Source organism: Ziziphus jujuba, chromosome 8 (assembly GCF_031755915.1).
Source record: "Ziziphus jujuba cultivar Dongzao chromosome 8, ASM3175591v1".
Classification (NCBI taxonomy): domain Eukaryota; kingdom Viridiplantae; phylum Streptophyta; class Magnoliopsida; order Rosales; family Rhamnaceae; genus Ziziphus; species Ziziphus jujuba.
The window spans coordinates 27,828,538-27,844,297 of record NC_083386.1 but is presented as its reverse complement, the minus strand read 5'-3'; the positions used below and the strand labels follow the sequence as shown (position 1 = coordinate 27,844,297).

General features: G+C 35.3%; 1 protein-coding gene across 1 annotated transcript; it reads right to left on the bottom strand.

Moving 5' to 3' along the window:
• Positions 1-10,894: 10,894 nt before the first annotated feature.
• Positions 10,895-13,523, bottom strand: LOC107414563 (cyclic nucleotide-gated ion channel 1-like). Its single transcript, XM_060819892.1, has 5 exons — positions 13,495-13,523; positions 11,830-12,205; positions 11,483-11,689; positions 11,037-11,320; positions 10,895-10,922 (listed from the first exon to the last, which is right to left on the bottom strand). Exons 1-5 carry the CDS (start codon positions 13,521-13,523, stop codon positions 10,895-10,897), a joined length of 924 nt encoding a protein of 307 aa, XP_060675875.1.
• Between the last annotated feature and the right edge of the window lie 2,237 nt (positions 13,524-15,760).

Sequence of the window (15,760 nt, the reverse complement as noted above, 5' to 3'; positions counted from 1 at the left end):
CCGGTGAGTCGTAGAATTGATCCCGTGGTGGATCTTGGATTAATTGCGTGTTCCAGGTGAGTGACCCACCTTTAAAAATATTTTTGGGATAATTAATTGTATTTATGTGGTATTAATTTGATATTTGTAATTTCTGCTTATGTGGTGTACTTTAAATATAATCGGGAAAAAATATTATTTTATATATATTTACCCATTGGTAATAAATGGAAATTTTGGGATTATTAAGAAATTCCCGATTATTATTTTATTGTGGTTTAATTTATTACTATGCATGAGCGAAGTGGATTTCGGTATTAATTGTACATGATTTTAAGTAATAATTTCCGGGCATAATTGGGTTAAATATTTTACGAAAATATTTGGTTTAATTTTATAAATTATGCCCGCGGTATTTCAATTGTTGAATCTCGTATTACGAGAAAAGATATGGTTTTATCTGTTATCGATGTTTTCGTACCGGGTTGTTGAATAAAAATATGTGGGATGGTGTTTTGTGAAAATTTGGTATACTTCCCACGGTAATTTTGTAAAACGGTACGGTTGGTTATTATTGTTTATTTTTAGACGCACTCATACAGTATTGGTGTTCTGGTGTATGGTGTATGGACACGTGGTAGTGCGCGGTTATTATCTGGTTTAGCGCACGGTTATTACTTCACCCGTGAGTTGCCATTGGACCGTGGGCAGGCAAGGTTATTGTTGCGCATAGCCGCCCCCCTCCTTGGCCGGGTTGATGGTTTTTAGCAGTCGGTACTGTCGGGACGCCGAAGTGACCACTGCAGGTTTCTCTCTTTAACCTCCCGCCAGTCGGTGCTCGGGACGCTGGGTATCGGAGGGCATCACCGGTATATGGTGTGGTGCGTCAGGTGTAATTGTCGGTGTAAATTGCAATTAAAGTTTAAAACCCCAAAGGTGTTCAAAAAAAATTATTTATTATAATTTATTACAGAATATTTATATTTGGGGTATTTATTTATTTGTTTATTAATTCGTTTGGTTCCTTGGTTTTTGGGAAGTACGTACAAGGGTTTTGTGAAAATGTTTTAAAAGGGGAACATTTCAAACAGAGTGAATAGTGAGGGTTTTGAGAGAAATTATTACTTCAAATATTTATTTATTTATTTATTTAATTGTTCGGTATTGCTTAATTAAATTCCTTTATTTTTATATTATTATTATTAAAGGTGTATAGTAGATAGGGTCACTCACTGAGATGATTAGCATCTCACACTCTTAAATTCCGTTCCCCTAGGTCCAGGTTGGAGACGTTGATTGTCCGGGGCGAGCCCGACGTCTCAGTTCGTTGCCGAAGGTTCAAGAAGTTTTTCTTTCCTTTTTCCTCTCTATCTTGTATTGTTTCCGTATCTGTCATTTTATAAATTCCGCATGTTTCTGTATAACGCTCTGTATACTGTATTGGACGTGTTGTTTTTATTTATGCACTGGGTTGCTGCTGTTGTTTTATTTTTGAAGTGCTGCAATTTGTGGAATTAATTTGTAGTTTGTGGGAGGAATAAGGGGATATTTTTGAAGTGTGTTTTCAGTGCAGGTAAATTTGTGGTAAGTAAATCCCTTAGGGGAGGCTCTGCCGGATTTTCCGTTGGAGAGTTCGGTAGGGTTTCCCTGGGATCAGGGCTTGTCTAGGGTTCCGGGTAAGGAATTCTGGACGGGTCCTGACAGTTGGTATCAGAGCTCTAGGTTCTAGTATTCCTAAGGGACTGTGCATTGTTGTGCATCCCATCCGTATCTATTCTCTCGTGTTACCCGTCTTAAAGCGTTCTTTCCGTCTGTCTCGAAGTAAAATTCGTTGCCCGAGTTTGAATAACTCTAATCTTCGGGGGTGTCAAAATATTTTTTTTTTTTTCCGATCGATTATCAAAATTAAATGCTTTTCAAAGTGGTATTTGAAATTAAAGGTGTTTTTTTTTTTTTTTTTTTTTTCAAGTATTTTTGGTTTGTGTTCGTACATGTATTTGTATGTATACTGTTTGATATTATACTGCACCATACGGAGGCGGCGAACCATTGTGGTCCATGTAGAGCTAGCCCCATAATCATGTTGCCTACGAGTCCAGAGGATTGGACGGCCAATATAGGCAACCACCCTGGTTTGTATTGGTAGCAGAGTGTCGGCGACAGTTGGAATCATGGATTACGTAGTATGTAGAAGGTATCGTACGTACCTCCATTACAAGTGTGCATATTTTATTATTTGTTTTATGTTATGGTTTTTCCAAGACTGACTTCAGCGACGTAAGAAATTTCGAGGACGAAATTTTTGTAAGGGGGGAAGGTTGTAACACCCCGTCCCGAACCATGTCGGAAATTTTTGCACGTTGACCGAGGTTGACCGTTGACCGTTGACCGAAGGGTCAAAAGTTGACTTTTTGATCCGGTTGGAATTCTAGGTTGACTGAGGTACCGTTACGGAGTACACGTTGGCACGAGTTCGTAGACTGGTAGCACGTTGAAAACGGAGCTACGGTTTGAAAGTTTTGAGCAAAACAAGTTGAGGTCCAAACTGTCCAAGGGGTGCCGGAGTTGACTTTTTATTCATGCAAGGTTGAGCTTTGACTCATGTATGGTTGTGAAGTGCTCGTCGATACGAGTCCGTAGACTAGCGGCACGTCCGATTTGGACATGTGGTTTGAAAGTTATGGACCTGTAAAGTTTTTCAAATACTGTATTATTTTAATATTATTTTTACACGCATAACGAGGTGCCACGTGTGACTCAATGAAGGTGGCCATGTGTCACCATGGTGAAATGCCACATGTCAACCATGTGAAAAAAATCAAATTATTTTATTATTTTTGAATAATAATATTATTATTAATATTATTTAATTATTTCTTTTTCTTTTCCTTTTTCTTTTTCTTTTTCTTTTTCTTTTCTTTTCCCCTTTTCTTTTCTTTTCCCCACGTGGGAAAACACCACCACTTCTTTCTTTTTCTTTTTCTTTTTCTTTTTCTTTTTTTCTTTTTTTTCCTTCTTCTTCCCCGAAATACACACACACACGCAGCTTTTCTTTCTTCTCTCCCGACCGTCCCTCTCTCTCCTGTGTTTCAAATTCCGGCCACCCATAGCCCTCACGCGCCAGCCACCAAGGAAGCCCGCCACCTCGCGAGCTTGGCCGCCAAGTTTCACGGCCAGCCACCGCCGGACGCGCGCCGATCGGGCCGGAGAAGTCGCCGGCCGGCCAAGTTTCTCTCTCCTCTTTTCTTGTGTTTTCCGGCCAGCCCAGTCCCAATTGAGCCTCCTATCCCCCTATTTTGGGTCCTCTGAATCCAAAAATGGCCTCCAATCCTAGAAATTCGAAGCGGTTTGCGAGATATGGGGAAGTGAACACCGGCCGAAACTTTCCGACCAAATTCCGGCCACCTCCGGCGGAATTGGGGTCGATGGAGACCGGATTTGTGATCCTCGTCCCACGAGCTTCGATTCGGTATATCATTCGACCATTTTGGTTAAAGTTTGTGTTTGAGCCCCCGGGTACCGGATATTATTTACCCGAATAAAATATTATTTTATTTGACTGTCTATGAATTTTGTTCTAGGAGCACCGGTGAGTCGTAGAATTGATCCCGTGGTGGATCTTGGATTAATTGCGTGTTCCAGGTGAGTGACCCACCTTTAAAAATATTTTTGGGATAATTAATTGTATTTATGTGGTATTAATTTGATATTTGTAATTTCTGCTTATGTGGTGTACTTTAAATATAATCGGGAAAAAATATTATTTTATATATATTTACCCATTGGTAATAAATGGAAATTTTGGGATTATTAAGAAATTCCCGATTATTATTTTATTGTGGTTTAATTTATTACTATGCATGAGCGAAGTGGATTTCGGTATTAATTGTACATGATTTTAAGTAATAATTTCCGGGCATAATTGGGTTAAATATTTTACGAAAATATTTGGTTTAATTTTATAAATTATGCCCGCGGTATTTCAATTGTTGAATCTCGTATTACGAGAAAAGATATGGTTTTATCTGTTATCGATGTTTTCGTACCGGGTTGTTGAATAAAAATATGTGGGATGGTGTTTTGTGAAAATTTGGTATACTTCCCACGGTAATTTTGTAAAACGGTACGGTTGGTTATTATTGTTTATTTTTAGACGCACTCATACAGTATTGGTGTTCTGGTGTATGGTGTATGGACACGTGGTAGTGCGCGGTTATTATCTGGTTTAGCGCACGGTTATTACTTCACCCGTGAGTTGCCATTGGACCGTGGGCAGGCAAGGTTATTGTTGCGCATAGCCGCCCCCCTCCTTGGCCGGGTTGATGGTTTTTAGCAGTCGGTACTGTCGGGACGCCGAAGTGACCACTGCAGGTTTCTCTCTTTAACCTCCCGCCAGTCGGTGCTCGGGACGCTGGGTATCGGAGGGCATCACCGGTATATGGTGTGGTGCGTCAGGTGTAATTGTCGGTGTAAATTGCAATTAAAGTTTAAAACCCCAAAGGTGTTCAAAAAAAATTATTTATTATAATTTATTACAGAATATTTATATTTGGGGTATTTATTTATTTGTTTATTAATTCGTTTGGTTCCTTGGTTTTTGGGAAGTACGTACAAGGGTTTTGTGAAAATGTTTTAAAAGGGGAACATTTCAAACAGAGTGAATAGTGAGGGTTTTGAGAGAAATTATTACTTCAAATATTTATTTATTTATTTATTTAATTGTTCGGTATTGCTTAATTAAATTCCTTTATTTTTATATTATTATTATTAAAGGTGTATAGTAGATAGGGTCACTCACTGAGATGATTAGCATCTCACACTCTTAAATTCCGTTCCCCTAGGTCCAGGTTGGAGACGTTGATTGTCCGGGGCGAGCCCGACGTCTCAGTTCGTTGCCGAAGGTTCAAGAAGTTTTTCTTTCCTTTTTCCTCTCTATCTTGTATTGTTTCCGTATCTGTCATTTTATAAATTCCGCATGTTTCTGTATAACGCTCTGTATACTGTATTGGACGTGTTGTTTTTATTTATGCACTGGGTTGCTGCTGTTGTTTTATTTTTGAAGTGCTGCAATTTGTGGAATTAATTTGTAGTTTGTGGGAGGAATAAGGGGATATTTTTGAAGTGTGTTTTCAGTGCAGGTAAATTTGTGGTAAGTAAATCCCTTAGGGGAGGCTCTGCCGGATTTTCCGTTGGAGAGTTCGGTAGGGTTTCCCTGGGATCAGGGCTTGTCTAGGGTTCCGGGTAAGGAATTCTGGACGGGTCCTGACAGTTGGTATCAGAGCTCTAGGTTCTAGTATTCCTAAGGGACTGTGCATTGTTGTGCATCCCATCCGTATCTATTCTCTCGTGTTACCCGTCTTAAAGCGTTCTTTCCGTCTGTCTCGAAGTAAAATTCGTTGCCCGAGTTTGAATAACTCTAATCTTCGGGGGTGTCAAAATATTTTTTTTTTTTTCCGATCGATTATCAAAATTAAATGCTTTTCAAAGTGGTATTTGAAATTAAAGGTGTTTTTTTTTTTTTTTTTTTTTTTCAAGTATTTTTGGTTTGTGTTCGTACATGTATTTGTATGTATACTGTTTGATATTATACTGCACCATACGGAGGCGGCGAACCATTGTGGTCCATGTAGAGCTAGCCCCATAATCATGTTGCCTACGAGTCCAGAGGATTGGACGGCCAATATAGGCAACCACCCTGGTTTGTATTGGTAGCAGAGTGTCGGCGACAGTTGGAATCATGGATTACGTAGTATGTAGAAGGTATCGTACGTACCTCCATTACAAGTGTGCATATTTTATTATTTGTTTTATGTTATGGTTTTTCCAAGACTGACTTCAGCGACGTAAGAAATTTCGAGGACGAAATTTTTGTAAGGGGGGAAGGTTGTAACACCCCGTCCCGAACCATGTCGGAAATTTTTGCACGTTGACCGAGGTTGACCGTTGACCGTTGACCGAAGGGTCAAAAGTTGACTTTTTGATCCGGTTGGAATTCTAGGTTGACTGAGGTACCGTTACGGAGTACACGTTGGCACGAGTTCGTAGACTGGTAGCACGTTGAAAACGGAGCTACGGTTTGAAAGTTTTGAGCAAAACAAGTTGAGGTCCAAACTGTCCAAGGGGTGCCGGAGTTGACTTTTTATTCATGCAAGGTTGAGCTTTGACTCATGTATGGTTGTGAAGTGCTCGTCGATACGAGTCCGTAGACTAGCGGCACGTCCGATTTGGACATGTGGTTTGAAAGTTATGGACCTGTAAAGTTTTTCAAATACTGTATTATTTTAATATTATTTTTACACGCATAACGAGGTGCCACGTGTGACTCAATGAAGGTGGCCATGTGTCACCATGGTGAAATGCCACATGTCAACCATGTGAAAAAAATCAAATTATTTTATTATTTTTGAATAATAATATTATTATTAATATTATTTAATTATTTCTTTTTCTTTTCCTTTTTCTTTTTCTTTTTCTTTTTCTTTTCTTTTCCCCTTTTCTTTTCTTTTCCCCACGTGGGAAAACACCACCACTTCTTTCTTTTTCTTTTTCTTTTTCTTTTTCTTTTTTTCTTTTTTTTCCTTCTTCTTCCCCGAAATACACACACACACGCAGCTTTTCTTTCTTCTCTCCCGACCGTCCCTCTCTCTCCTGTGTTTCAAATTCCGGCCACCCATAGCCCTCACGCGCCAGCCACCAAGGAAGCCCGCCACCTCGCGAGCTTGGCCGCCAAGTTTCACGGCCAGCCACCGCCGGACGCGCGCCGATCGGGCCGGAGAAGTCGCCGGCCGGCCAAGTTTCTCTCTCCTCTTTTCTTGTGTTTTCCGGCCAGCCCAGTCCCAATTGAGCCTCCTATCCCCCTATTTTGGGTCCTCTGAATCCAAAAATGGCCTCCAATCCTAGAAATTCGAAGCGGTTTGCGAGATATGGGGAAGTGAACACCGGCCGAAACTTTCCGACCAAATTCCGGCCACCTCCGGCGGAATTGGGGTCGATGGAGACCGGATTTGTGATCCTCGTCCCACGAGCTTCGATTCGGTATATCATTCGACCATTTTGGTTAAAGTTTGTGTTTGAGCCCCCGGGTACCGGATATTATTTACCCGAATAAAATATTATTTTATTTGACTGTCTATGAATTTTGTTCTAGGAGCACCGGTGAGTCGTAGAATTGATCCCGTGGTGGATCTTGGATTAATTGCGTGTTCCAGGTGAGTGACCCACCTTTAAAAATATTTTTGGGATAATTAATTGTATTTATGTGGTATTAATTTGATATTTGTAATTTCTGCTTATGTGGTGTACTTTAAATATAATCGGGAAAAAATATTATTTTATATATATTTACCCATTGGTAATAAATGGAAATTTTGGGATTATTAAGAAATTCCCGATTATTATTTTATTGTGGTTTAATTTATTACTATGCATGAGCGAAGTGGATTTCGGTATTAATTGTACATGATTTTAAGTAATAATTTCCGGGCATAATTGGGTTAAATATTTTACGAAAATATTTGGTTTAATTTTATAAATTATGCCCGCGGTATTTCAATTGTTGAATCTCGTATTACGAGAAAAGATATGGTTTTATCTGTTATCGATGTTTTCGTACCGGGTTGTTGAATAAAAATATGTGGGATGGTGTTTTGTGAAAATTTGGTATACTTCCCACGGTAATTTTGTAAAACGGTACGGTTGGTTATTATTGTTTATTTTTAGACGCACTCATACAGTATTGGTGTTCTGGTGTATGGTGTATGGACACGTGGTAGTGCGCGGTTATTATCTGGTTTAGCGCACGGTTATTACTTCACCCGTGAGTTGCCATTGGACCGTGGGCAGGCAAGGTTATTGTTGCGCATAGCCGCCCCCCTCCTTGGCCGGGTTGATGGTTTTTAGCAGTCGGTACTGTCGGGACGCCGAAGTGACCACTGCAGGTTTCTCTCTTTAACCTCCCGCCAGTCGGTGCTCGGGACGCTGGGTATCGGAGGGCATCACCGGTATATGGTGTGGTGCGTCAGGTGTAATTGTCGGTGTAAATTGCAATTAAAGTTTAAAACCCCAAAGGTGTTCAAAAAAAATTATTTATTATAATTTATTACAGAATATTTATATTTGGGGTATTTATTTATTTGTTTATTAATTCGTTTGGTTCCTTGGTTTTTGGGAAGTACGTACAAGGGTTTTGTGAAAATGTTTTAAAAGGGGAACATTTCAAACAGAGTGAATAGTGAGGGTTTTGAGAGAAATTATTACTTCAAATATTTATTTATTTATTTATTTAATTGTTCGGTATTGCTTAATTAAATTCCTTTATTTTTATATTATTATTATTAAAGGTGTATAGTAGATAGGGTCACTCACTGAGATGATTAGCATCTCACACTCTTAAATTCCGTTCCCCTAGGTCCAGGTTGGAGACGTTGATTGTCCGGGGCGAGCCCGACGTCTCAGTTCGTTGCCGAAGGTTCAAGAAGTTTTTCTTTCCTTTTTCCTCTCTATCTTGTATTGTTTCCGTATCTGTCATTTTATAAATTCCGCATGTTTCTGTATAACGCTCTGTATACTGTATTGGACGTGTTGTTTTTATTTATGCACTGGGTTGCTGCTGTTGTTTTATTTTTGAAGTGCTGCAATTTGTGGAATCAATTTGTAGTTTGTGGGAGGAATAAGGGGATATTTTTGAAGTGTGTTTTCAGTGCAGGTAAATTTGTGGTAAGTAAATCCCTTAGGGGAGGCTCTGCCGGATTTTCCGTTGGAGAGTTCGGTAGGGTTTCCCTGGGATCAGGGCTTGTCTAGGGTTCCGGGTAAGGAATTCTGGACGGGTCTTGACATTTAACATCAGACAATATATTGCTTTACAGACACTTCTCGTTACTTTATGGACACTTTTCACAACATATATCGTGCCATTAGGCTCCCAAATTATAGAAGGGGACAGGCGTGTTTTATAGCAAATATATATATATATATATATTATATATTTATGTTAAACAGTCTCTTAAGGCTCATCAAAACTTGCAGGTTATAGCACATCAAATAACTTAGCAAGCGATCTTGCAACTTACAAGAGGCTAATCTGTCGAAACTTTCCCTTTCTTCTACTTGTGAGATAATGTTAATCTACTTATTGGTAAAAGCTTATCTAGAAGGGGCAAATAAAGGAACTTACTTTCTTTATGGAAGCTAAACAAAAATGCTTCTTAAGCATATTCTTATCTTCACGTGGAAGAATAGAGAGCATATTCCTCAGATCGATATCTTTGTTGTCTTCCAATCTGCATCGTACATGTTGCAGGAGAGTAGGCTTCATATCTTCTGGGATGTTATTTTCTTTCATCCACAACTTTGTGCTTAGCATTTTCAATTGCATTTCATGTTTCTTTCTTCTGGATCCTGTGTTTATCAACTTCCTACATACCTGTTCGACAGTATATATAATTATAACCTCACCTCAGTTCATATATATATATATATATATATCCTAATGCATGAACATATCAGAACAAACATATTGTTCTCCGCTTACGTCCTCACTCTATTCATTTTTGGCACATCCTGTTGGGATTGATCTCACTAACAATTTGTACTGAAACTCAATCAAAGGAAAGCATGCAAAGCACATAATTATAAACTAATTAATCGACCGACCTAACTTTTATCAACGCAAAGCATATATAGTAAAAAATTCTCACCAATTCTAGCTCAGCCTTCTTTTTCTTTTCATCCTGTGTTTGATTCGGCAAAGAATCCAACAAATGTTCCAAATCAACATATTTTTTATTTTCATCTGCCTGTTGAATATGTTGCACTAACGCTATTGTTGTATAATCTCTCAGCTTGTCATGGTACATCATTTCGATTTCTTGTTCTTTTGATAACATGGTCTGTCTTATTTCCTCTGATTTTGCCGTGGCCAACTGCATATATGTCTGCCCACAACAAAACGAAATGCTCTCCATCAATTCCCATTGTATAACCGACTATTTTAAATTTTATACTCTACCTCTGTGCCAGAGTGGAGATCAGGCACAAGAACAAATTAATTAGCTAGCCTAAAAAATGTACTTAATTAATTAATTAAGGTAGATATTTTATTAAGAATTAAAAGGTGTATATATATATATATATATATAATTTTACTAAAATTATTAACGCTTACGTCCTGCCATATATTGCCTCATATTAAACGTTTATATTAAGGTGGGAGACATGCATCTACTGTAGCAAATATATATATATATATATGTCAAATTTTATTACATTGCTTGACATTGCCATCTTATCCTAGGTGTTGGCAATCTTTTGATGCGGAGAGATTTTTTTTGGTGCACGAATTACATATAATCGGATGTAATCAGAAAGCTACATCGCCCAACAATATCAATCTTACTATATAGTTGACTTGCATGCCAACTATGTAGCCGGCATAGGCAATTTCTGGATGCCAAGAATTTGATTTAGCTATAGAAATTGTAAGTTTAGTTTCCATGGAAATTATACAAATTATATATGCTTTTTAAACTTAGAACTTCCTGTAGTATTTATTAATATTTAGGACGAAATATAAAAATAAGATAAAAAAAGATTCAGTACTGACCTGCAGATTTCCTATAAGATACAGAAACAGAAGCAAGCCAATAACAGAAACAAGAATTGCAAACCAGGTTTCCCATGCAAAAGTACTAGTATCCAGGTTTGAACCGAAAGAACTGAAAAATGGATTAGTGATAATTAGAGATGAGAGAATTTTACTAATAATTAATACTGGAAGTTTTATATAAACGACTAGAAATGTATATGCATGCACTTCAAAGCTTCAATAGAATATAAGAATGCCCTAAAATTGAACCTCTTTTTTTTTTTTTTTTTAATATTAACGGTTGTAAAATTGGAGAATACATATATGATATATTTAAATGGACATGATATTTACTGATAATCTATATTATTCATACCAAGCTATATACTAATTAACTGATATTACAAAATGATGTCATTATTTTATTGTTAAAAAAAATAAATGTGAACCAAAATATATGGACAAAAATACAAACCTCTGATTTCTCAGACCCCACCAGTAACAGTGGAGAAACTTTTTTGGAAAATCCATTGGACCAAGCATGCCAGTCTGAAGGGCATCAAGAAATATTCCAAAATCGAACACTGTTGCATTGGGTGGGTCTACAGGGCAAAAATCATTTAGAAATGTCCGATTCGCCAAAGTATTCTCGTTACAATCGAAAGTTGCAGAATCACATCCATCATGACGTCCACAGGCACGTCGCCAGCATCCTATCTGTCGTTGAGCCGAAAGGAAGTACCAAAAGGCTCCAAGTACCTACATTGCATACGCACATATATGTAGAGCCAATATATGAAAATATTATACTGCCTACTCCATTAGTGAAAAGAATCATGAATATTTTATAAGGTGATAGAAAACTGGAGCCGGAGACTTATATATATATATATATAGAGACTTATCTATAAAGTAAGTTACATGACTGGCAGTAACATAGAGAAACAAATTTAATAGACCATTAACCAGTGGACCTGGTGCTCTAGGCGTCCTTTTAAGTTCCTTTGTGGATAGGTACGTTCGAACAATCCTCAACACATACTGGGCAAAGACAAGGAAGTCCAAAAACCTCCTTATATCCAAAGTTCTCGGGCCCCTCAGTTTGGAATATAAAAACAGAATTAGCACCTGACCATGGTCAAATTAAATAACAAAAGATTAATAATATTGTTTTATTACAGAAATAAAAAAAGAAAAGTCAATAAACCAAGCAAATTAATTATATTTTAATCGAGAAAGATTAATATTAGTCTTACGTACGTACATACCTGTGGAAGGGGAATAACACCTATAAAATCAATTGAGATGAAATACGGCGAAAGAGTCCTGGTGGGACTGGCCATTACTGATTTGTTTCGAATTTGATAATAAATATCGGTTATGTAAAAGATATCGGCGAAACATCTCATAACCAGTGCTGCAATCTTTAACTTGTCGTCGGTTGCAACACATTTCTTATCGTCATGTATAATTGGTATGTAAAAGAAGAGAGGGTCCGTTCCCACTGCAAGCACACATGATGCTAAAAATATTTTGTTCCATGTATAGGGATATGGCCCTTCTGGATTAAGAACATCTTTTAAATATTTTCCTCCATCTTTCATGGTTTTCGTGTAAGGATTTCCTGAATTCCCTTCTTGACGCCTGAATAAAAAAATATAATGATAATAGTTTATATCCAAAAGCTAGTAAATGAGATTTCCTTGCCATATCTTCTTTCATAAAATTAAACAAAAAATTAATAATTTAACGTTTATTTTGAGAAGTTGGCTTTAAGGTTCGAAAGAACTTCTAAATTAAATGTGTTTAAACGAGAGTAGTACAAAAATAGATAATCTTCTTTACATTACATCTACCAAATATATTTTCAATAGAATATAACTCTATAGATATATTAATTTGATATGACGATTTTAGCATCAGATTTTTCTTTTGTAGCTTTTAAATCATATTAAAAACTGAAATTTCTATATTAATTAGATATTAGAAACATATTTTCAATAAAAAATAACTTTATATCTCTCTTTCTCTCTCTCTCTATATATATATATATATATTATATTGATTTGATAATTTTAGCAGCTGATTTTTTTTTTTTTTTTTTAGCTTATAGATCATATTAAAAATTGAAATTTATATATAAACTGGATGTTGGAAACATATTTTCAATAAAATATAACTATATATATATATTGGATCGATCTGATAGTTTTAGCATCTGATTTTTCTTTTATAGCTTTTAGATCATATTAAAAACTGAGATTTATATATTAATTACTAGCAAAATATAGATTTAATGACTTTCTGTCGATATTGTACTCAATTTAGACACTGCACTTGATATGAAATTTTTTTTGTTTAAAGCTTTCTAGGAGGTCACCTATTCTATGATTGCTTTTACTTTGAGAGTGCTTAATTTTGGAGTTTTTTCGAATTTTAAAATCAACTGCTTTAAAAAGACCTCGATGTTATAAAGGTAACTATTATTACATTTGAATCATCCATTGATTTACATCTGAATGTACTAAATATCCTGAGAGTACCCAACACCCTTTCATATTGGTCATCACATCAAAGTTGACTAAGATAATCTTAATAGGAAAACCATTCAATCTAATTGAAGACTTGTTGTATATCAAAATGGTTTTAAAACTTTTTCTATCAAATCTTACATTGCTTCAAGCTTGAGATTTATATATATATATATATGGAAATTCTATGATGAGGACGGTCCGCATGAAGACCGCAGTATTAGTGACGGTTTTTCATAGTATTAACGACGGTTTCTTAGAAAATTATCACCAATACTATAAAAAACCATCACCAGATCCGCACCATAGACGGAAGGTATATATATATATATATTCACATGCATACTATTTTATTTCCAAAGAAATGTTATAAGAGTGGTAAAATTTATCGATAAAACTAACCTCTCATTGACCGGCATCTCAGGATCCATAACTTGAGGTGAACTTTCGATATGTACGGTCGATGCGGCAATCTTTACAATTAGTGGACCAAGATATTTCTTCTACTTCTAGTACCACACGACTTCAGAAAATATACCACTTTAAGACTACAGCTTAGGAAATTAAATACCACTTTCCGTCAACAACTACAATCTATGATACATGGTTAAGAAATTAATAAAACATTCATAATAACCAACATGCAAAATTTTATAAATTTTCCTTCTTTTTTGCTGCCTCTTTCTTCTTATCCTTGTTTCCTTTATTAAAGGAACGAAGGATCAGATTTCACTAGTAACGTAACGCACCGAAGACAAACAAAAACTGTAACAGAGCATGCTCAGTCGACCCAAAGCACTTTGATGCATGTGATTACTTAATGGATTTAGTTACATAAAACTCCAGAAAAGGAGAACAAAAGACGAATATCGGAATATGAGTATAAATGATTTAAAAATTGAGTTTTTCATCTCCTTTTGTTTTTTCAGTGGTATATAAACCAAACCAACAATTGCAAGTGCAAAAGCATAGAACGAATTTCAGCAAGCTACATCAATCAGAAAGATACTATGTTTTGTAAGAAAAATGAAGTTTAAAGAAACAGGAATACGTACTTATAATGAAGCTTTAAACCTTGTAGTTTTGTATTTAATAGGCCTTAATAAGGTGAAGCAAGAGGGAGGGGAATTCAGAGACAGTAAAGAATGGGAGAAACTTCATTTGGATACTACTTTCTAATATATTTGGAACACACATAAAAAAATAATAATAATAAAAAAATAAAAAAATAAAAAAACCGAACTTTCCAACCATAGAGAACCATGGTATTTGCATGCCAAAGCGACTAGTATATATAGCTGGCGAAGTATACTGCAACTGTCTCTCAAATTTTTTTATTAGGGGAATGCAGCAAAAACAGTAAAAATAAAAATAAAATGCAGTGAAAACAAGCCATGGCTACATGTAGTTGTTGAGAAAGATAAGTCATTGTTTAGAATGTAATGTGTTTGTTAATTGTTTATAGTATCCGGTAGTAGCCGATTTCAGCCACATTATTTATTTATTTTGTTTTTTGTTTGAGAAAATTTCAGCCACATTATTAGGGAAAATACGTAAAAGTGGACTGCAAGTCAACATGAATAAAAACGCCTTTTTTTTTAAAAGTATTTTTATTATTATCTTTTTTCGCGACGCTTCGCTGAGAGAGAAAACCAAGAAATATATTGAAAGATGTGTAACACGCATACTATTCCAATTGTACATATTTATAATATATATATATATATATATATCAATTGGACGAGGAAATAAGGCGCCCAAAATTTCCACTCCAATTAATCCACATGTCTTACTCAAAGAAAAAATAATAATAATAATAATAATAATAATAATCCACATGTCATTAAGACTCACGGATTTCATTTTGCATCAATCTATTAAAATTCGATAAGTTTTGTTAACGATGATAATTATCAGTATACCTTTTTATTATTTATAGTCATTATCAGTTTGGTTTTATAAATTCATTGTTAATATAATAATTGCCAATAGATTGTATGCATTTTATTATGTTTTGATCTTTTACTTTACTAAAAATTTAATATGTAAAAGTATATTTTTTTGAATAATCAATTAAATTGTTATATAATATATGAATTCCATTGATAAGAGTTATCTATAATGGTATAAAACATTTCTTTTTTCTTTTTTTTTCTTTTTTTTATCAATAAGACTTCTATGTCCATGCCTATATGGCAATTTGATTTGTTGTCATTAACTATTAATCTACATTTTTAATATTTAACTTAAATACAGTTTAATTTATTTTGGTTTTAAAAATATCATAAATCTACTTTTAGATTTTAAATAATTATAATTTTTCTTATTTATTATTTCATTTAGACCTTCCAAAATAATTTCATTAATACTTAAAAGTATTAATTGTAATTTTTAAAATTTAAAAGGTTAAATTGAAAATAATGAAAATATTAGGGGTTCTAAGGGAATATTTCTTCTTAATTTTTGTTTAAAAAGAAAAAAGAAAAAAAAAATCATAAATGAGCCAATAGTAGTCAGCATGATCAATTTACGAAGATTCCTGTTGGCTTTTTTATCCTTTTTTTTTTTTTTTGGGTGGTGCTTCCTATTTTGTCGTCGTTATTCATTAATATTTTCTGGCTCCAAAATTATTGGACATCTGCTTTTCTTATCCCAAACTTAGAAATTT